Genomic DNA, 22250 nt, shown 5'->3' on the forward strand with positions numbered 1-22250 from the left:
AAACGATTCTTTCATTAAGTTTTAAAGTATGATAGTCCTCTTCCGCAAAAACATTCTCTATTCACTCTATTGGATGATATCCAAAGTATTAGGAGGCCCCTAAATTTTGAGAAATATGGTGTTCAAACCAGCCAACTTCAAAAACAAAGGGGAAATGTTATTCAAGGTCTCACGACGACTTATAAAATTATAGGGTATTTACAAGATACGGAAAAGTTTATATGGAGCCGAGGCTCTAAATAATCAAATTAGAGCCCACCTCAAAAATTTCATTATAAGAGGTTGTTTTGATGCCCAAATATCCTCAAATTGATCATCTCGACATCAAGATGTATTGAGAGGAGAAAAAAATGGATTTTAAGCTTTGGAAATAGTGTATTTTGTAATTCATTTTTGGACTGTCAATTTTCAATATTTTCAAGTTTTCATAGATTTGTCGATCTACACTATTTTGGAAGCTTTAAACTTTATAAATAAAGATAAAAATATATTTTAAGGTTATAACATAGATTTCCAGCATTGAAACTGCATTTGTCGATACTACTTGAAGGTAGGTAGGCTCTAATTTGATTGTTAGAGCCTAGGCTCTATACAAACCGCACCCTTACGTACAAATGTATGTAATGTTTTCTAAATTATAGGGGATAAAACATCACAATCAACATTAGAGGGTCAATTTTGAAGAATCTCACTCACTCACCTACTAAAAAATATGTTAAAAAATTGCCTTTGTTAATAATTGAGAACGTAACATGTCGGGAAATTTTAGAACTTTGACTCACTTAAGAGGCTCTAAACAAAGGATGAGAGTACCTTGTTTGTTCTAGGTATGTCAAATTACTAAAATATCGGTTCCGTAAGAGCCCATTTAGATCCCTGTATTTTTTAATCATGGAAAAAATCAATCTTGGAATTGAGATTTACTGGCATCTGGTGTATGCTGTTTGATCCATGTATTTTTCAATCATGGGAAAAATCAATCTTGGAATTGAGATTTATTGGCATCTAGTGTACGCAGTTTGGATCGCATCGGGAAGAAATCAAGAAAATACAAATTCCCAATTTGGATTGCCTGGAATATCTTTTTATTGGAAATGCAAATCCTTTCTCTCTCTCTCTCTCAAAAAATTGAGATAGTTTCTCTCTCTAAAATTTTAATACACTTTGTTTCAAAAACTTAAAATTTGAAATAATTTATCTTTTTAAAAAATTTGAGATAGTTTATCTCTAAAAATTTTATATACTTTCTCTCTCTAAAATATGATATAGTTTATCTCTCTAAAATTTTGAGATACTTTCTCTCTTTAAAACTTACAATTTGAGTTTCTATAAATTTTTTGAGATAGTTTATTGCTTTAAACAATTTCAGGTAGTTTTCTCTCTAAAATATGATATAGCTTCTCTCTCTATAATTTTAAGGTACTTTCTCTATCTAAAACTTAAAATTTGAAATAGTTTTTTTTAAAAAGTTTTAAGATAGTTTCTCTCTCTTTAAAACTTTTTAGGTACTTTTTCACACTAAAATTTTGAGATGTTCTCTCTCTCTCTAAAGCTTAAATTTTGAGACAATTTCTCTCTCAAAAATTTTCAGGTAATTTCTCTCTCTAAAATTTTAATATACATTCTCTTTCTATAACTTAAAATTTGATATAGTTTCTCTATCTAATTTTTTTAAAATAGTTTCTCTCTCTAAAATTGTCAAGTACTTTCTCTATCTAATATTTGATATAGTTTCTTTCCCTAAAGTTTTAAGATATCTTCTTTCTCTAAAACTTAAAATTTGAGATAGTTTTTCTCTCTAAAATTTTCAAGTATTTTCTTTCTCTAAAATTTAATACTCTCTCTCTAAAACTTAAAAATTGAGATAGTTTCTCTATCCAAATTTTTTTAAATATTGTCTCTTTCGCTCAAAATTTTTGGTACTTTCTCTATCTAAAATTTGATATAGTTTATCTCTTTAAAGTTTGAAGATATTTTCTCTCTTGAAAACTTAAAATTTGAGATAGATTCTCTCTCTAAAGAATTTCAAGTTGTTTCTCTATCTAAAATTTGATATAATTTCTAGTCTCTAAAATTTTAGTATGCTCTCTTTCTCTAAAACTTAAATTTGAAATAATTTCTCTCTAAATATTTTGAGATACTTCTTTCTAAAAATTTTTAAATAGTTCCTCTAAAATTTAATATAGTTTCTCTCTCTAAAAGTTCTAAAAGTTAAGATTTGAGATAGTTTCGCTCTCTAAAAAAATTCATATATATTTCTCTTTCTAAAAATTTTGTATGCGTTCTCTCTCTAAAATATGTCGTGTACTTTCTCTCTCTAAAAAATTTCATATGCTTTCTCTCTCTAAAATTTGATACCATCCCCCTCTCTAAAATTTTAATATGTTTTCTCTCTCTAAATTTGATATAGTTTCCTTCTCTAAAATTTGAATATTTTTTTTGTTCTTTAGCCGCAAAATGGGTCATTTCCATAAAACGAAAATTCCACCTATTTTGATGAAATTGAGATTTCCAAAATTTAGGCTTAAAATGAATACTTACGAATCCCTCATAAATGTCAATTCCAACATAAATGTCAATTCCAAGTGAACCAAACACGATTGACCCAGCTTTTCTAAAAAAAAATGATTCTTGGAAATTTGAATCCATAGAACCAAAGGGGCCCTAAGTAGACAGTTTGTGCATTTTTGAAGCTATTTTTTGAATCTAATATAAAATGACTGAGATCTTTTGATCCTCTAATGATTTGGTGAGGGGCTCTAACCCCTGAACCCTGAACGGAACATGACATTGAATAATGTAATAAGTGTAGTTTCTATAAGGTTGCAACTTTAAACAATCCAATTAAGGCACACCTCGAAATTTTATTATAACATATAATTTTGGTGTAAAAAAGTATTAAGATTATCTAAATATTTATTTTCATATGTAATTATAAAATTTTTAAACTCCAAAAATTGTTAAAATCAAATGGATATTTAAACATATGAAACTCTTAAAAATGGACGGTTTAGATAATGTGTTGAAAAAGTTTTTAGGCTCAAAATATTTTTATTTTTTATTTTTTATATTCATACATTTCGATGTCGAGATGATCAATTAGAGGGTTTTTTAACATTAAAACAATATTTTCCTATGGATTTTGAGATGCACCTTTAATTCTACATTTAAAGTTACAACCCTATATAACTTTTTCCTAATTTTTTTGGGAAAATAAATTTTTTCTAATAATATGTATTTTTTAAGTTAAAAAAGTGTTTGATAACTTATAATCTAAATACTTATCCCAAAAGAAAACTTATAGTCTAAATATATTAATATTACAATCCTGTGGTTTTTGAATATCAAAATTTCAAATGGCAAAAGTTCTTCTCTAACTCCCACCAAGGAAGCAAGTGTACACTATTCTCCCGCGGGAGCATAGTGTACGCGCTCTCATGTAGCGCTCAGAATTTGTGCTCCTGAAACTCGGTAACAAGGTCTTATTTTCTTTCATTTTGCGGAACTTTAACGTTGTAAAGAGAACCAGTGCTTGTGAACTCTCGTATCGCATGTCTTGTATGCCTTGTTTCCTTGAAGATGTTTTAATGGCTCTGAAGAAACCCTAGGAATTTAGTAAAGCCTATGTGACCCTTTCAGAGACTGTTTTTCTAGAAAATGAGTATCATTCCAAAGGAGAACATAGAAGTAATTGCTCAGAGCGTTGGCATCAACAATTTGGCGCCTGATGTTGCTGTGGAACTTGCCAAAGATGTCGAGTATCGAATCCGTGAAATTATGCAGGTTTTCTTGAGAATAATTTTTCTTTTTGTTTTCCTTTCTTATTTCCTTCCTTGAATTCTCTTCAAATTGTTTTTCTGCATATTGTTACTGCCATATGGTGGAATATAAAAATTGTGGCATTTTGATCACATTTTACTTCAAATTTCCTTCCTTTTTTGTTTTTTTTTTTTTTTCATATTTTTTATCTGCTTTACAGTAATTTCTGGTTTAGCGATTTACAACCATTTTTTGCTATCGCCGCTTTTTTATATGAGTGGAAATTCCATCGTATATGTGTTTTTTATATTTCTACCACATTTTTTGTGCAGATAATAATTTCATGAATATATAAGTATTGATAAAGCTAATGGTAACTGATGTGAAATTGTAGGAAGCTATCAAGTGTATGCGTCATTCAAAGAGGACTGTGCTGACCGCAGAGGATGTGGATAGTGCACTTAGCCTGAGAAATGTGGAGGTGATATGATGGTTTGCATGTATTTGATTTTTTCTTTTCATGATTATAATCGTGCTTAATTTGGTTACAATGGCAATTAAGGGGAAATTTAAGTTATTCCTTTCAAGTTTCAGCATAGAAATCTAGTTGGGGTTACTGTTTGAATTGATTATTGAGTTTGTGCTATTTGTGTGAAACCCATATTCTGTTTTTCAGAAACAAAAAACTCTACTTGGAGTTAGGATTCGAATTGTCTTTTCAGTGGGCTCTACCCTTGTTAAAGTAGTTAAATTCCCAATTGGTTTCGATAAAAAGGAAAGAAGAAAAAAAGTATGTTGGGGATCATTTGGAGTGTGGGGTATTTGTATTAATTCCATGACAGTTTTTGAAACAAAAATTATAGTTTGAGCTAGAATTGTCTATTGAGTGCGTGCCCAGCCCACAGAGGGTTTTAATAGAAAAGCCAAAGATTGTAGTTTGCGATAGATTTTTCTATTGAGTGTGTGCCAAACCCTAACATTTTTGTTTTTTTAAAAAAAACATTCTCATTTGACTTGAGATTAGCATGGTCTCTTGAGTATGTGCTATTTGCATTAGATCTGTGAGGTTTTTTGAACATGAAGCACTTTTCTATCACATCAACATCGACAACTGGTACCACTAGCAGAGCCGCTACTAATTGTTTAATAATATCATTGAGCATGCGGTGGCTTTTAACTGCCTAACTGCTGAACACATGTATGCTTTCTAAAGTCAATGTCAAGGATTTGCTTTGTTATTTTACCTTCCTTGTAGCTAAATGTAGTTTTTTTTTTTTTTGAGAATGAAGTAGCTGGATATAATTCAATTTATGACATTGTTTAGAACACAAATTATGTCCCACATGTGGGGGCCACTTCCCAAATAAGTTGATCTTTTAATTTTGATTTCTTGAGGATTACCCTATTCTTTAGTCTTGAATTCGTGAACATGTGGCAAGCAATAAAGTATGATTTGTAAAACACATTGCAGAACTTGTGACTCATATTTATTGCTTTCTTTGGCATCTCATGGTTGGGTGTCATATAAGAAAAGCCGATGAGAAGTTAGATGGAACTCACAGGCAATGACTGAGATCTTATAAGTTGCAATATATTGGAAATCTTGATTCCATTCACTCATCACAGGGATCGCAATAAAAACTACACACTGTATGCTCAGCAAAGTAGAGTGCAGTAGTTGGAGCTGGAGGGAAACTACTTTGATTTGACAAGGTTGTTCTAACCACATAGGGGGAGGCACTTCGTAGGCATGACTACTTTTGGTCAAAGGAACAATCAATGAAAGCGGTGGACCATGTCGAGTCTCCCCTTTGATACCGGGATAAGGAACTAATGGGTGAAAGGAAAATGTGATTGCACAAGCATATTTAAATAAGGAAAAGCATATCGAACATTTGTATAAAGTTTCTGAGTGATTGAACAAACATATTTGAATAAGGAAAAGTATATCAGTCAACATTTGTATAAAACATGCGATACATCATGATCACATCCACCATCCATTTCCTTAAATGGATGGTGGAGATAAACTGTACTAGTGTGAATTTTGTTCATAGGAAACTCTTGTTTATTTCTGCCATCCTTCTTAGGGAATGGATGCGGATACCCCTGTGGTGTGCCATAACCATGCACCATTCACCCCACCCAGTACACCATTTGCCTATATTGTACTTTCTCTTTGAATTAACATCAATGGGCATTTGCTAACTAGAGGCTTCTACACTCCACGGAAAGAATATCTTATTGATGGCGAATGCTGAATCTTGGATTCCTTGCATTATATATGAGCTATGAATGTGGGAACTCTAATTTCCAGTTAAATACATTATAATCTTGGGAGTCACATTTGTCAAAAACAAGTATAGCAGCCTTAAAGGATTGCAAAGTAGGATATTGTACGTATCCATTGCAGCACTTATTGTGAACTAAATGTCTTCTAACATTTCATGGTTTTGCAGGATGAATATTCTGAAAGAAAAGTATGTTCTTCAAACATTTTATTTTTGTTCTTTTCCGGATGTCCTTACTACTTCTAAACATTATAGGCAGATCATTATGATATTGAAATTTGTATATTGAAGAGTTCTATTATTGTGGACTGTCTGTTTTGCTAACATATTTCAATTTCCTTGTCTTAGCCAATTTATGGATTTGCTTCGGGTGATCCTTTACGGTTTAAGAGAGCTGCGGGCCATAAAGATCTATTCTATGTTGATGACAAAGATGTGGAGTTCAAAGATGTGAGATCAGTGCCCTCATTTGTAGGCCATGAATTTGTTCCATGCATAAATATTTTTTGCTGAAAATGCTGTTATAGGTGATTGATGCTCCTCTACCAAAGGCGCCCCTTGATACTGCCGTTGTCGCCCACTGGCTAGCAATTGAAGGAATACAACCTGCTATTCCAGAAAATGCTACAGTAGATGGTTTCTTTCTAAACTTCTTTTTTTATACTTAGTTTTTTGCTAGGATTTGAATGATGTGTTTTATTGCCACCATTCTACCTCTCTCATTTGTGACTTCTTGCAAGTTGTAAACTAATGTTGTCATTTGGATTGCTTACTGTGCTTGCTATTAGGAGGAAGTACCATCAATAATGAGAATATTTTTCAGATGTTGCGTTTAAGTCAGTGACATTAGCTATGCATTTCTTGAGGAAGTCTCTGTTATCAAAGGCGACTTAGGTGAGCTCCTAGGCAACAATTTCTTGTTGAGGCAAAAAATTATGGCTCTTCTTGTGTTCTCTGGTAGAAGCATTCCAAGCAGGCATCTAGGTTGCCTCTGGTGGCACTTGAGGATTCCACTGAAAGTTCCCTAGAGTGAGGGGCATTGTGGTCATTCTTTTCTTTTGGGTATAAATTACTTTCTGGTCATTCTCATCCTTCTCATGGGCACAAAAATCTTAGGAAGGTTAGATAACCACCCTGAGTTAACCTTCTCTCTCCCAAAAAAAAAAAAAGTTAGATAAGCACCCTGACGTCTCTTAACACTCATACTATGAGATGCTGAGAGCATCGAGCCAAAAAGGAAGAAACTAAGGATTTTTCCTGCAAAACTATATATGCAATATTTAAGGGAACAAAGGGCAATGACGAAAGCATCATTGAGATTTGAAACTCTGTATTTTTCTGTGCTCTAGAGTTTTGCATAACATTCATGCATTATTATTGAAGACATATTCCGTAAACAATGAAATAGCTGTGGATTCTTCTTTATCGTTAAAAATCCCATCTTCACATTCATGTGTGAAACTTCAAATTTTACAAACTCATCCATTAACAAAGAAAAGGCAACAGGATTTAGTTGTTACCAGTTTGTCATGACTCATGATCTGAAAACATCATGCCAGATAGGATCTTTGATGAGGCTTGGTTTGTGTTTCTATACAAAGACTTGCTAATTTGATCATTGATAGCTTATTGAATTGGAATGAATTTTCTTTTGTGTAAATTTCACTATTCCTGATTTAAATCAAACTAATTGGTTGCTTCTCTATCTTAGTAATTGTAGCTCCTTCAGAACACAAAAAGTCAGAGCATAAAGAGGATGGGCTTCCTGTTGATATCAAATTACCTGTTAAGCATGTCCTTTCTAGAGAGCTCCAGGTGAATACACACATTATCATTGTTTTTTGAATAAAATACAGATATTATCGTTAGGTTTTATGAAGTTTGAATCCCTAATGCTCTTAATCATTGAATAAATTCATTTTTCATGTTTGACTATCTTAACAGACATTTTCCAATATGAGTGCTTATTTTGCCTTGTATCATTTATTGTGCAGATGTATTTTGATAAAATCACTGAGCTTATTGTTGGGGGATCTGATTCGGTGCTCTTCAAGGAAGCTCTAGTGAGTTTGGCGACAGATTCAGGACTTCATCCTTTAGTTCCTTATTTCACATACTTCATTGCTGATGAGGTAATTATGAGCTCATCTAAAATTGAATGGAAATGAATTGTCAGATCAAATATCTTAGATGAACATTTTTAACATGCTTTAGCAGGTAACTAGAAGTTTGAATGAGTTCCAGCTTCTGTATGCTCTAATGCGTGTGGTCAGGAGTCTTCTGCAAAATCCACACATACACATTGAACCTTATGTAAGTTAGTCTCTACTTGTTATGAGTACATGAAAAGGAATAGCATTTAGTTTTTCGGCTTTTTTATCACTATTATTGTGAACGCTGTATTTCATGACATCTCCTGTACAAATTCTTTTGAGAAGTTAGACTATTCAGACTATTCCAGCATGATTTGATCTGATTTATGTATTCGTGCTTGTTTCAATTTTTTGCTTGCTCAATAGAACTAAATGTGATAAAATACTTTTGACACTGACTTGTACAAAATTCCTCATGCTTATTTGGTCTTGATGTTAAACTTCTTTCCTAAAGGTGTGTTTTTCCTTTGTTCCACATTCTTCTTCTTTTGTCTAATTGATCTCAAGGTTGAGAGTCATCTTGGTCTATATTTCAGAATTCTTCTTTGTTTAAAACTTTCATCTTTTTCCTTTGTCATTTGAAGTTTGTGAAGTGGAACTTGAAATACTTAGGGAGACAAAAAAAAAAAAAAACTTTTTTTGGGTAGTTCAGCTGTTGGATATAAACTTGGGATCCATTGTGCAACATCGCTTTGCCCCATTACTGATGATTCTTAAGCAAATGTCCTTAAAATGCAATGCTTGTGAACCTGTTGACTAAAGGAATTTCAGTCTGTTGTCCATTACATTATCATCATAATTCTTGGTGTTCAACCCACAAAACCCAGATGTAAAGGGCTCCTTCACGTTCTTGGGGTTGTATCCAAAGGGTATGTCGTATGATTGAAATGGGCTCACAGAGACACTACTGCATTACATATGGAACTTTTCCTCCCATTCTATAACCATCTCCATGGCCTCCATCTCTTTGATGTCGAGATGCTCTACCACATGTCTGCTTCATTCCACTTGCATAGAAAACATGTCCTCTCCAGAAAACCCTATCTTTTGGAAATTTGTTTTGATATTGACAAAAGAAAAACACTTGCTTAAACTTTGAGAAAATGATAATCACATGAGCATTATAAATTTCATCCTCTTCTCCAGTCTGTATCTCTTAAAACTCCAAATCAGAGCCTTCTCTTTCAATGAAACCATCCAATAACAATTGATCCAACTTATAGGCGTAGCCTGATATGCATGAACATCTTAGAAGGCACTTTAATTGTTAATCCATCATATTTTTAGGAGACAAAAGTTGAACATTTAGCCACCAAACGACTGAAAATTAGTGCACTAGCCAATTACCGCTTATACCAATTGTTTTCTTCAGTTGAGACATTAATATTTACAAATTGTTGGTTGCCGTTTATGTAAGGCTTTTTTTGGCTTTACCCACAATCTCTCTTCTTCATTCTGATTTAGTGACGATTTCTCTGCCATGAATGACCTAGTTAGTATTTTACCAAAAAACTGAGCCAATTGGTATTGAATTGTTGTTGCTGCTGCTTTTTTTATTTGACAAAATTTATGTTCTCCTCAGCTACATCAGTTGATGCCATGTGTAATCACCTGCCTTGTTGCCAAAAGGTTGGGCCACAAATTTGCTGACAACCACTGGAAGCTTCGGGACTTTACGGCAAGTCTGGTAGCATTGATATGCAGAAGGTGAGAAATCCAACTTTAATTGCTATGTCGATTTACTTAAGCGTAGGTTGGGATTATATCTCTCTCAAATGCAAAAATACTGTGACACAATGTTTATTTGGAAAGTGTTCTTCATATGTAGTCTACCGACAATAATTTGCAATCCTGGCCATCATACTATGTTTAAAGGCATTTAATTTCCTCCTAATTCCTTTGTACATGATGTGGATTTAATTTTTTTAGGTCATTTGGTTATATGAGGTTAATTTAGTCAAAATCAGGCTGTCCATCAAACAAGCAAAGCGGCTGGTCAAGTATACAGTGGACAGAGCAGTTGGATCAGTATAAAGAACTAAATAAATATTTTTTTTTTGAAACTATTAACTGTATTGTTTAAGTAAAAGAAAGTTACAAGTAACAATGGTATACCAAAAATAGGCTTCCCGAAACAACTGGGAGCCCTATGCAAAAGCCCTCTAGGGGCCCAAAAAATCCAAAGGAACCCTATACAATGTATCACATGTGGGAGTAAGAACAATTAGGGCTTCAGTAGCTCAAAAAGGCGCTTAGGAACCCCCTGAAAGGTTGCTAGAAGTTCCCTCCCTAGCTATGAGATCAGCGTGAGTATTAGCTTCCCTCCATCCGTGCCTCCACGAGATGCTAAGAGAGCTGGTAATGTTCAAAATTTCATCAAAGAGATGGTCCAAATGCCATGGGCAGGGGGAAATGGCTGAGGCCAGGTAATGTGCTCTTGGAGTCACTTTCGAGGGCCAATGCATTGCCCCAGCTCGAGATTGAACTTTCTAAGGCCAATGAGGAGAGCTAGGGCCTCAGCAAACGGGCTGTCAGCATGGCTGATAGGGGAGGAGAAGTAGAGGAGAATGTTGCCATTATGAGTTCTGAAAATTCCATCAATACCTGGAGGGCTTGGGTTGCCAAGAGAGCAACCATCGAAGTTAAGTTTGATTGTGCCTATGTCGGGAGGTCTCCACAAAGAGGCACGAGAGATTCTGTATGGCCTCAGATTCTGCATGGCTTGCCAATTCTGAAGGAAATCCGAGAGAGAGAAGTTCTTGAAAGTCTTATGGTGTGTGGCCCAAAAGATAACGAGCTCGATGATCTTCTCAGAGCAGCAATGGGCCTTGCTTCTCTCCCCCCCTAAAGTTTCTGCTATTACCCACTATCCAAGTAATCCAAATTGTGGCAGCAATGGAAGCTCTCCATAGGTAGAGTCGAGCTTTGGACCATGGGGGAGAGAGGGAGGTTCGAAAAAGGTGGGGAATGGGCATCGGGGTAATGCATGTCCAATTAAAAAGGTGTAATCATGTGCTCCAAAGGGTGCTAGCAAGTCAGAATGGAGGAAGAGATGGTTATTAGTTTCCTTAGCTTTTTTTTTTGGGTAATTCAGTGGGGATGACGAGCCCCTTCCTGTTTTTGAAATCGTTAGTGGTTTTGAATGCGTTAGGTGAGAATGGAAGCCTAGAGCTTAGCTGGGGCACAAGTGGTGCTACCACCGTGACGCCAACTCCGTTCTCATTAGTTTCCTCACTGAAATACACAAAAGTGCACATGTTGGTTAAGGGAAGGCATCTTCTTTGGATTTGATCGATGGTGAGGGCTCTGTGGGACAGCGCAATCCAAGTAAACATCTGAATTTTTTTTTTTTGGAAGTTGGGGGGTGGGTGGGTTAAGAGGAACTAGGCTTTGGTAGCAATGGAAGGGAGGTTGGGAGGAAAAAATGGGGGGGAAGTGATCGTCTGATACATGGAGGCCACGGTAAAGGTTCTGAGGGGGGAGGGACCCCGGGGGTGGGGGGGGGGGGGGCGGCGTGTGTGGGTTAAGAGGAACCAGGCTTTGGTAGCAATGGAAGGGGGGTTGGGAGGAAAAAATGGAGGGGAAGTGATCTTCTAATACTTGGAGGCCACGGTAAAGGTTCTGAGGGGGAGGGAGCCCAAATCAGCTCATCTTCACTTGAGAGGGGAAGGAAGACCTGATCGAGAAGAGTGGACAAGGCTGTGAACTCCTTGATCTCATGGTCTTGGAGGGCTTTGTAGAGATCAAGATCCCAAGACCTCACGGGACTGCCAAGAGGGAAGTAATCATCCACAGTAGCTTGGGGATTCCTTGTCAGGCTTGAAAGCTGAGGAAATAGTTTACACAGTGGGGTAGAGGCAAGCCAAAGGTCTTTCCAGAAGTGTATTTTTTCTCCCACTTGAGGATGAAAGTGGATATTGGCAAGAAAGGACACTGCAAAGAATGGACCTCCATATACTTGAGATCCTGCCTGAGGTCCTACAAGGAGGGTCCAGTCGTCCCTGCTGTGGCAATATTTGTAGCAAATTACTAGCCCCTAAAGGTGATCAGATTGAGTGGCGTATCTCCACCACCACTTGCTTAACAGGGCAAGGTTCAACTTCTCGATGCCCAGCCCACCCTATGTAATGGGAGAGCGAACTTTGTCCCATGCAATAAGGTAGTAATTGTGGCCTTCCATCCCTGACCAAAGGAAGTTTTGCATGGTTTGCTCCAAACGGGCTGAGACTGCGGCTGGCATATGGAATAAAGACATTTGAAAGATCGAGATATTGGAAAGGGTGGCTTTGATAAGGGTTTTCCTTCTTGCAAAGGAAATGAATCTTCCCTTCCAACCAACTAGCCTTCTATCAAATTTATCAACTAAATGGCGCCATTGTTCTAATCTGGGCAAGTTGTAACACAAGGTTAGACCAAGGTAGGTGGAGGGGAGGCCGTCAACAACGCATCCCAATCTCCTTGCCAAGGAACAAACCAATGTAGGGTCGGTGCAGACCCCTATCATCTTGGTCATGGCCAAATTGACCTTGAAACCAGTGGTGAATTCAAAACACTTAAAAAACAAAAGGAGGGAATCGACTTGTTCCAACGAGCATTGCAAAAAGTAGAGTGTCATCTTGGTACTGCAGATGGGAGATTATGGGACCATGGCTAGAGGAATGGAAGCCATTGAGGTAACTGTTGAAATAAAATCTGGAGATGGATCTACTAAATATCCCAGCCGCGTTTGCAAAGAGTAAAGATGATAAGCGGCCATCCTGGCGAAGGCCCATAGGGGCAGGAAAGAAATCCACGGGAGAGTTGTTAATAAGGACAAAGAATTGAGAGTCATCCATAGTCTCCAATGGGGTGAGAAGCCGATCCTACATTGAGTCCTTTCTAGAATGTCCTAGTTTAGATGGTCCTTTTCTCAGCCCAATTTTATGACTACACCAAGAATTTTGGAAAGGATTCGCGAATGGATGCACTCGTGGGCGATGAGGGCTCCATCGAGGATTTGCTGGTCTTTAACAAAAGTCCCTTGAGAAGGGGTTATGACCCAACTGAGGACCGATTTAAGCCTGGTGGCCAGGACTTTGGAAGGATCTTGTAGGAGTTGTTGATGAGGCTAATGGGTCTGAAATCTTCGAGTTCTTTGGCTCCTTTTTCGGGTTCAAGATAAGGAAGGTGGCGTTCATGGCCTTGCTTTTGACACCACAGGAATGAAATTCTGCAAAGAAGGCCAGGATAGCCAGGATTTTAGGCTAAAAAGTCTCCCAATTTTTTTGAAAATGGCCACAAGATATTTGTTAGGGCCCGGGGCCCTTTCGTGACCGAGGTTGTTGGTGGAGTTGAAGATTTTGCCCTCTTGAAATCCAGCCACCAGCCATGTTGCTCTATTTGGTAGGAGAGTAAGGAAGGAGTGATCGGCGCCATAGAGGGTCTGGGGCCAGGGGTAAGGAAAAAAGATTGGTGAGAAACTGAGAACTGAAAAGATTGCTTGTTCAATGGGGGGGGGGGGGTGTTGGGGTGGTTGATCTAAGATGGTGTTGGCTACTTTGATATGGGAGATGGAGTTATACTGCATTCTATAGTTTGCAATTCTGTCTATGAAGGCAATATTAGTGTCCCCATGCTTGAGCCGTTGGATTCTGGATCTTTGGGCCCAATAGATTCCCTCCTTTCTCAAGAGGAGATGGTGGTCCATTTTGGTTTGGGCCCTAGATTGACGCTTCTCAGGGGAGAGTATTTTGGATTCTTCATTGGAATCCCACATTTGAATGGAGCTAAGCAAGGCCTCCTTGTGGGTACGGAAGGTTTCAAGGAGTTGACTGCTCCACTCTTTAAGAGTCGATTTAAGCAGCTGAAGGTTGCGCTGAAGCCGAAAGCAGCCCACCAACCGGGGATGAGGGAAGAAAAGTTTGGTTCCTCTAGCCATGCCATTTCGAAGCGAAAGGGCAATGATCATAGGTGGTTGGGCTACATGATTTGGTCAGGTAAATCAGGATCATTGGATGGGAATGCCTAAAAGGTTGGAGGAGTAAATAAAGTCCTAGAATTGTAACGTGCTGGGGTAGATAACAGACTTGGAATTGCGTTCATAAGACCATTTGGTCACGTTAAAGTCACCTCCAAGGCACCAGGCACGAGTAATCAGGGAGGCAACAATATTGAGTTGCTCCCAGAAAATGTTTCTAAGGTCGTCCGCATTGGGGCCATAAACCGTGGTTTATTTCCAAACCAGACCATTAGAGTTCATGGTGAATACCAGTGACCGAGAAAGTAACGACTTGAGATGCTGTAAGGGAGTGGACTGTGGAGTCTCAAATGACCCAGATGCTACCAAAGGCCCCAATGGCTGCCGGAGCCTCCGATTGGCAAGGCCTGCATCCCCATAATTGGCGAACTAGGGTCAACATGGAGGGCGAGTGCTTGCTACAAAGATCACAAACTGCATTTTTCTTTTTAGGCTGACTAAGTCTTCGAATGTTCCAAGTTAGCACTTTCATGAGGAGTTATTTGTGGTAGTGCGCTTAGAGGCTTACCTAGATTGACGCCTTGGCGAGGGGGCTGAGGCAGCGGGAGGCAAAGAAGGTGCAGAGGCTTCCCCTTTGTCATGGTTAATGCCCCATGCTAGATTGGAGAGTTCACATGTACCTTTAAGGGGCTTCTTAAGTGGGGGAAGAGCCTCGGCCCTAGAGAAGGCTTCTAGGGCGTTTGGTGGCCCGTTGATCTTCAAACTCATGACCTTGTATACCTTATAAATGTTCCCCTATGCTTGTTGTAGGTTCTTGAAAAAATTGGAATCCATGGACTTTCTTGAGGAGCAGGAGGTGCTGGAAGCAAACGCGGATGGTCGAGGTGAAGCTGGGGATTCGTGCTGGCCATACATCAGAAGAGGAGGGGGGGCTGACAACTCCTTTAGATACAATAAAAGAGATCCACCCAGGCGAGGTAAGAGGGGGGCCTTGAGCATGTAGATGCCCACAAAAGGGGCATGGTCGAGGAAGGTGGGAAAGGCCTTGAGGGGAGAAGAGGGGTTGGGCATAAGATGAGTGAGGAGGCTGAGAGAAGTGCAGACGAGGGTTGAGAGGGGAGGGAGGGAGCAGAGGAAAGGGCGGCGGAAAGAAGGGGGTGAAGCTTGGGGATAGACACAGAGGGATGGGCCAAGGGTTTAGAGGGGGGAGGGCAAAGAGGAGGAGAGAGGGCAAGGGAGAGAACTAGCTGGGAGAGGTGAGGGTGGCGGGATAGAAGAGAAAGACTCAGCTCTAGTGGTTGAGAAAGAGGAAGGGACTGGATGACATTTGGGGGGCGACCATGTTCGCAGGTGGCCTGGGTGAGGATAGCATCGGTGTCTCGAGAGAGGTCATGCTTGCGGCAGAGAGCATGGGGCAAAAGAGAGCTTGGGCAAGGGGGACGGTGTTGCAGGCCTATGGTGGTTTAGCAGGTGCTGGTCGAGCTCCAAGGAAGGCTGAAGGGTAACTATGATGTTAGAAGCTATCTCTGGGTTGCACAACTCCTGCTAGTTGGGTAAGAGACCTTCGGCAGGGGGGTTCGTCGGCATTGGACCAAATTTCGGTTGTGGTGCTGAAGAGGGGAAGGTCATGACTTGCTGGGATGGGAAGGGGGTTCGGCAGAGAGACGACCTGGGAGAAAGGGAAGAAGAAGGGGATGATGAGGAGTTAGAGGGAGAGATGGAGGGGGGAGATGGCGCATGGCAGAGGGACCGAGGTAGGTGGAGTTGGACATGGCAAGCTGGAGGGGGAACAGTCGAAAGGGGAGCAGGCCTAGGGATTGATGAAGGAGAAAAAGGAATGGGGTCAGGGACGGCAGATGAGGGGTATGACTGGGAGGGAGGCCAGGATGACCTTTGGATGAAGAGGGAGTGCCCGAAGGCAAGGGGTTAAGATTGGGGAAGAGTTGGGAGGAGAGAGAAGGGGTCACGTGAAGCGAGTGAGGAGGCTTATCTAGGGGGATGGCAGCTGGTGGTGTGGAAAAGGTGGGGACAAGTATCGGCAAGTAGGGGGATGGCGAGGCTGTGGTCATGTGGTGCTCCAAGGGCAAGGTAGGCGAGGGAGCAGAAGCATGGGCAGATGGGAGGTGGGTTGAGAGGCCCCTATTAGGAGGCTCGAATTTTCAAACTAAGCTATGGGATGATGAGATCGACGGCTTAGGGATTTCTTGGAGCGGCGATTGCGAACTATAGTAGTCCAGCCATTTGGACTATAGAATGGCATGGATGGTGCTCCATAGCAGGGTGAAGCAAATTCAGGTTCTTGGATATGACGATTGGAAAACGTGGACGCCTGGGATCAAGAGAGTTTGGTTTGCAAGAATAATCTGTCATTCTCTTGCCAGAGGACGTGGGGAATGAGGGAGGGGTTGAGGGTCTCCACCAAGAGTCTGATAGTGCCTAAAGGCAGGTGGGCCGAGGATTTCCAATTAACTGAAATAAAAGAGCCACAAGCTTGTCCTATCTGGGCGAAGGTGTCAACTTGCCAAGCTTGTAGATGGATGTGTGAGACAGTGAACCAGAGCCAGACTTTTTGATGTAAAAGACCCCATTATCTTTTTTCCTGCGTTTGAGGGATAGGGCAACACCTTTGAAGAAGGGAGTGGACGCAAGACATGCTTTGCGAGACCTAGTTTTGTTAGGGAATGAGAAGAGCAAATCACCACTGAAAGCTTGCGTTCATCCCAGAGGTCAGCAGCCCAGGAACATACCCCTTTGATGTCATCTCGCTCTGGTTGAAACTACCCACCAAAGAGAACCTCAAGGAGTGGGCAATGTAAGAGGAATGCTTGCCCCCAATGGAGAGGCGGTAAGGGGAAATCTGGTGGGAGAATGATTTGGTGGCAGATGGGGGAAAGCTAAGCAGGGGGGCTTGGGTCGAGGGAAGGTTGGGATGGGGTAGACTAGGCTGGGAGGAGGGCTGAGGACAAACGAGGTGTAAGTATTGGTCGTAGAGGGGAGGGGGAGCAATGCGGTTTTCACTTTGGGGGTATAGAGGATAAGGGCGATAGGCGAAGGCAGGCTCACTGATAAGGGGGGTGGTGGGAACAGGTTAAGTTGGTGGAGCTGAGGGGTGGGATTGGAGTGGAGGAGCTGAAGGGCAGGGGTGGCGGGTAAGGTGGGGGGGACAGGGTTGGCCGCTTGACCGAGACATGGATAAACCTAGTGGAGGTCCAAAATTTTTTTAACCCATCAATTTTTTGTTTTTAATAAATTAAAAAATTTGAGAAGTGAAATAGCTTGTGGATGTCTTTGAATCAGAATTTATTCTTTAGGCTTCGGTTGCCAGTGGAGTTTTACATTATTCATTTTATTTTAATGCCCCTTCTTACACTATTGGAGCGCTCCATTGTAAAATGTACAATAGGGGAGAAAGGACCTTATGATATCTTTTCTTTCCTATTGTAAAAGATGGGATAAAGAGGCGCTGCGCCTTCACTACCTGCTCAATTGCAAAAGTAGCTAGTGTGGTCGGTTGTCTACCATCCCAATCTTGACACCAAGGCAGCCTTAACCATATTGGATCGGTACTATGTAAAACCCCAGATCAAGTGCAGCGTTGTTCTTCTGTTAAATAGGTAAGGAAAGGTTCACTACACATTTTATTAGATGCTTCTTAATTAATAAATGTATTGTTTGCATGTATTCTTGAGGAGAATGGAGAGGGCTTTTTGATTGTTCCTTTCATTTGATTAGAAAAGCTCTTGTTTTATATTTATTTTTTATCTTACAGATCATACATTTTTTTTTATTGCTCATTTGGGCGAATCTGTTTTCCAGTTTCACTTACGATCATTTTCTAGGTTTGGGCATGCATATCATAATCTCCAGCCCCGTGTGACAAGAACACTTCTTCATGCATTTTTGGACCCAAATAAGGCACGGACTCAGCATTATGGCGCAATTCAAGGACTGGCTGCATTGGGGCCTAGTGTGGTATTTGTTTCATTTTGTTATTGCTTCACCTCTTTTTAACTTTTGGAAAGTATGGTCCAAAGTGGACTGTGAAATAACCGTAGTCATTTGAGTCCCTCTATCCAGTGAAATAAATGGTGACAAAGAGAGAGAAAGACCTGCCTCTGGGGTCATGTCCTGTTCTTGTGGATCTCACCCCCCACCATTGATGATTTCATTGGTTGACGACCTCAGTGTGCTATGGAAACTATGGTTTTTTATAGTCCTTTGGATAATAGTTTACTTTCCCTCAAATATTCTCTTGTAATTCCTCTGATTTCAACGTCTGGCAGGTGCGATTGTTGATCTTGCCAAATCTAGAGCCTTTTCTACAGCTGCTTGAGAAAGATGTGCTTGGGGACCAGAAGAATGAAATGAAGAGGAACGAAGCATGGAGGGTTTATGGTGCTCTACTGGTTCATTTCTGTCCTCCCTCTTTTGAGCCCCAAACGTGGACTTGCAATTCTAGTATTTATAGTGTAACTAGAAGAAAGATCATCTCAACTGCGTATAGGCCTTTCTTGTTTGAGATGTCATATTTTCTTCAATTGCAAGATAGCAGCTTTTCTAATCACTTCAAACACACAAGCTAGAGGAAGACATCATATCTGAAATGATCTGCTTTTGTTGTCTTTTGCCTTGATTACTACTATTTCTATGGCTGCATGTCCCTTCTTTTTCAGTTATCTAATGTGGGATTCTTTGAAAGCTGAAAATGATGTCGTATTATTTATAGGAAATCCATTGGAGTGTGTTATATAGTACTCCACAAAGGCTATCTATTCCTGCTGATGGCTTGTGAAGATTTAACTGTGCCGGAACCCAGCAAGACAATGCCCCAGCTACAGTTAATCTAAACTACCTCTTGTCAGGAATGGGTGGTGGATGCACCATGTCATATGCATTTGGATCATGGTGTACTTTTCGTTCTTTATTTGATGCATATATAATGAGTTCATTATGTGCCTTGTGTCTTCTCCAGCGTGCATCAGGTCAATGCTTATATGATCGCCTTAAACATTTCCCTAATGTATTATCTCCATCCTCCCATGCTGCCTGGAAGTTGACTGGAAGGCCTGTGATCACAACCCCTCCAAGTAAGAAATTTGTGTAATCCACACCCATGTTTCTTTTCTGTTGATTATCATCTTTTTTGAATTATGAGAATAGTATCAGAACTAGACTAGAGACAAGTAATTGGACACCTATATGCACAGATTATCCTTTGTTTTTTGACATGTACAAATTTTCTAAGAGGTAGTATGAAGCATTCGTTCAAGCCATAGTCACAAACATCCTTTTATTGCATCTCTGAACATTATTATTTGTTGGGTGAATTGCATATTTGAGTTATGCTTAGAAAACTTGAGGGATATTTTAAAAGGTAAAACATTGATAAAATGTATGAAACTTGCAAAATTTTAAAGCAAAACACAAAATAGAAAAGGTAAACTTACTAAACCATCCCGAAGAGATGCACCATTTAGCACTTCACCTATTATTTTCCCTAGTTTTAAGCTCTCAAAGCGCACATCATGGAGGGTCAGAATTTGTCAAAGGTTCAACATCCAATTTTGCTCTATTATTGACACCTCTCTGCAAGATATTCATACAATATTTGTAATATTGATATCTTGTGAAATTTAACAGCTTTGAGATATTGATATTTGAAAATACAAGTATCATGTATCCAGAAATTCCAAAAATGCCAGTATCTCTCAGTGTGATTTACTTATTGATATAGTGGTGTTTGAAAACACCAGTGTCTCATGCGATGATTTGCTTAGTGAGATGTTGATGTTTGTAGATACTAGTTTCTCACAGGGTAGTTTGAGATATTGGTGTTTGGAAATCCCAGTATCTTGCGAATAGTTGATTTTCCGATACACTACTTTGGTTTTGATAGTCGGGTTAAATTGGAAATCACCCCTCCAATTTCTGACCCCATATGATGTGCTTTAAGTGCCCTTTTGAAATGAGGCAAAGAAAATAGGCGAATATTGTCATGTTTTGGTAGTATTATGGAGTTTCCCAAGAGAAAATTAACTTACAAGTTCTATCAATCTATAGACTGGTTTAGGATTTGTATTCGGGTATTCTTCTTATAAACATGCATTTTTTTTGTATTCGTTATTAGGCATCGAAGAGACTGCCACTCCACCACGACTAACTAAATCTCTAATCCAACCATGGAGAAGTCAACCCCAACTTAACCAAATACATGTGACCTCCAACATGACTATTTCCCATGACATTTCTTTCGAGTTTCTCAACACAATGGAAAGAAATTGTTTTAACGGTAGAGCACAAAATGTGCAATCGGATGGATGGAACTCCAACCTAACCAAATATATGTAACCCTCAACATGATTTTTTTCCATTACATTTCTTTTGAGTTTCTCGAAAGAAATTTTTTTTTATGGTGGAGCACAAAGTGTGGAATGCGGTGGATGGCACCATACTTGGTGCAATGTTAAGTGTGGCAGTTGACATGAACCGTTCCTCCACTCTGGCGTACTTAGGCAGCCTGAATCAGAGGAATGGTTCGCAGCAACAATTCCTTTAGACAAGAGACAGCTGATGTTACTTATAGCATACTAAGCAGCATGCTGCATGGATCATGTTATACTTCCTCCATGAGATATGATCAATATTTTCTTTTCTGAAAGTTGTTTAACACTCCAATCATGTTTAAAAACCTCTGATATATTTCATGGTGGCCCACAGATAAGAGAAAGGTGGGCCCTGATCAATCAGCTGAACAGCCACCACTCAAGAAAGCGGCAACTGATGGGTTACTATCTCCAAATTCGGCCACCTCTTTCCAAACAGAGCCACCACAAACACAAGTCGGGGACACAGTTACCATGCCCATGTCTTCAGCTGATGCTAGCCATGTGGGCCCATCATCTTCTTCTACAATACGGGGCCAGCACGATAGTGTGGGACCCATGAGAGGGGTTGCAGGGCGGGGCGCACTAAATGCTTCCAAAGTGCTAGGGCAGGCATGGAAAGATGACATGGATGCGGGTCGGCTTTTGGCTTCACTCTTTGAGTTGTTTGGGGAGTCCATGTTCTCTTTCATTCAGCCTCCTGAGAGGCTTTTCTTCTTGTGAGTGGTGCAATCGGGGGAAGTTGTCTATGTACTATTAGATTATTGACATAGTGATCTTACGAAATTGTTAATGTGATGAATGCCTATCCGAACATGTTGCTCGAGGAACGCGAACAGATGACCAGAAAAGATGATCTGTTTTTTTTTTTTTGAACAGTCAATGGTAATGATCGTACTTTTTCTTTTGTGCTACAGCTCCCAAAATTTGAGAGCTTTGCCAGCATAATCCCTCCATCTCTCTAGTGTGAGTGCACACATTGTGAGTAGCTTTGTTAGCAAAATCTCTCTCTCTCTCTCTCTCTCTCTATATATATATATATATATATATATATATATATATATATATATATATATATATATATATATATAGTGTGGGTGCACAAATTGTGAGTAGTGGGACTATCCCTATGCCTTCCCCCTCTCATATGTATTGGATGTGTTTCGCATGGGACTTTTGAAAATAATAATTTTACAATATCAAAATTCTTGGAAGGAAAAGTGTATAATAAGACCATTTGCCTTTCCACGAGGTTACATTAGCCTTTAGTTGTTAGATGTAAAACTGGGTGGCTAGGTTTTTACCATTGACTGCACTTTGGCGTCAAGACAAAGCCTCCAGGACTTACTAACATCCCACAGGTTTTTACATTGGGACCTTGAGCTAGTGCTAAATGGTCTTAAAAGCGTATAATGCCATATTTCCATACATGCAAATTAGAATATACTAAATTTATATAATATATGTGGTTTATATAACGCATCAACATTAAAGGTGTACCTCTAAACTATGTTGAAACATTTAGTTGGTGAGGAAAGGCTTATGATGATACGGTACGATGATATGAAAATCTATTGTTCTCTCTAATTGTAAAATTTAAAGTTCCAAAAAATAAGGCAGATTAAGCACATTTATAAAGAATTAATATTTTTGAAAATGGATGGTCCAGATAATGCGTTACAAGATTCATTATTTTTAAGAAAAAATT

At 39.3% G+C, this 22250-nt stretch overlaps 1 protein-coding gene across 2 annotated transcripts; it reads left to right on the forward strand.

Annotated features, from left to right (window-relative positions):
* Nucleotides 1-3497: 3497 nt before the first annotated feature.
* TAFII59 (TATA BOX ASSOCIATED FACTOR II 59) lies at nucleotides 3498-21449 on the forward strand. 2 transcript variants are annotated; one of them, XM_088849528.1, is made up of 12 exons: nucleotides 3498-3783; nucleotides 4154-4240; nucleotides 6399-6500; nucleotides 6578-6944; nucleotides 7762-7865; nucleotides 8045-8182; nucleotides 8268-8363; nucleotides 9786-9910; nucleotides 17999-18131; nucleotides 18443-18565; nucleotides 19132-19246; nucleotides 20877-21449. In XM_088849528.1, exons 6-12 carry the CDS (start codon nucleotides 8045-8047, stop codon nucleotides 21263-21265), a joined length of 1119 nt encoding a protein of 372 aa, XP_088705654.1. In that variant the 5' UTR covers nucleotides 3498-3783; nucleotides 4154-4240; nucleotides 6399-6500; nucleotides 6578-6944; nucleotides 7762-7865; the 3' UTR covers nucleotides 21266-21449. The 2 variants fall into 2 exon arrangements, with proteins under 2 accessions (XP_088705654.1, XP_006839099.2); XM_006839036.4 differs by having other exon boundaries at nucleotides 6578-6686.
* Nucleotides 21450-22250: the final 801 nt, after the last annotated feature.

The sequence above is a fragment of the Amborella trichopoda genome, chromosome 10 (genome assembly GCF_054954075.1).
Source record: "Amborella trichopoda isolate Santa Cruz 75 chromosome 10, AtrichopodaSantaCruz75HAP2 v2.0, whole genome shotgun sequence".
Classification (NCBI taxonomy): Eukaryota; Viridiplantae; Streptophyta; class Magnoliopsida; order Amborellales; family Amborellaceae; genus Amborella; species Amborella trichopoda.

Bases quoted from the DNA above. Each gene is read 5' to 3' on its own strand.
- TAFII59 (XM_006839036.4), top strand. From the start codon at position 3,658: ATGAGTATCATTCCAAAGGAGAACATAGAAGTAATTGCTCAGAGCGTT. The intron at 6,687-7,761 runs GTTTCTTTCTAA...TCTCTATCTTAG, and splicing joins AGAAAATGCTACAGTAGATG to TAATTGTAGCTCCTTCAGAA. The intron at 8,183-8,267 runs GTAATTATGAGC...ATGCTTTAGCAG, and splicing joins CATACTTCATTGCTGATGAG to GTAACTAGAAGTTTGAATGA.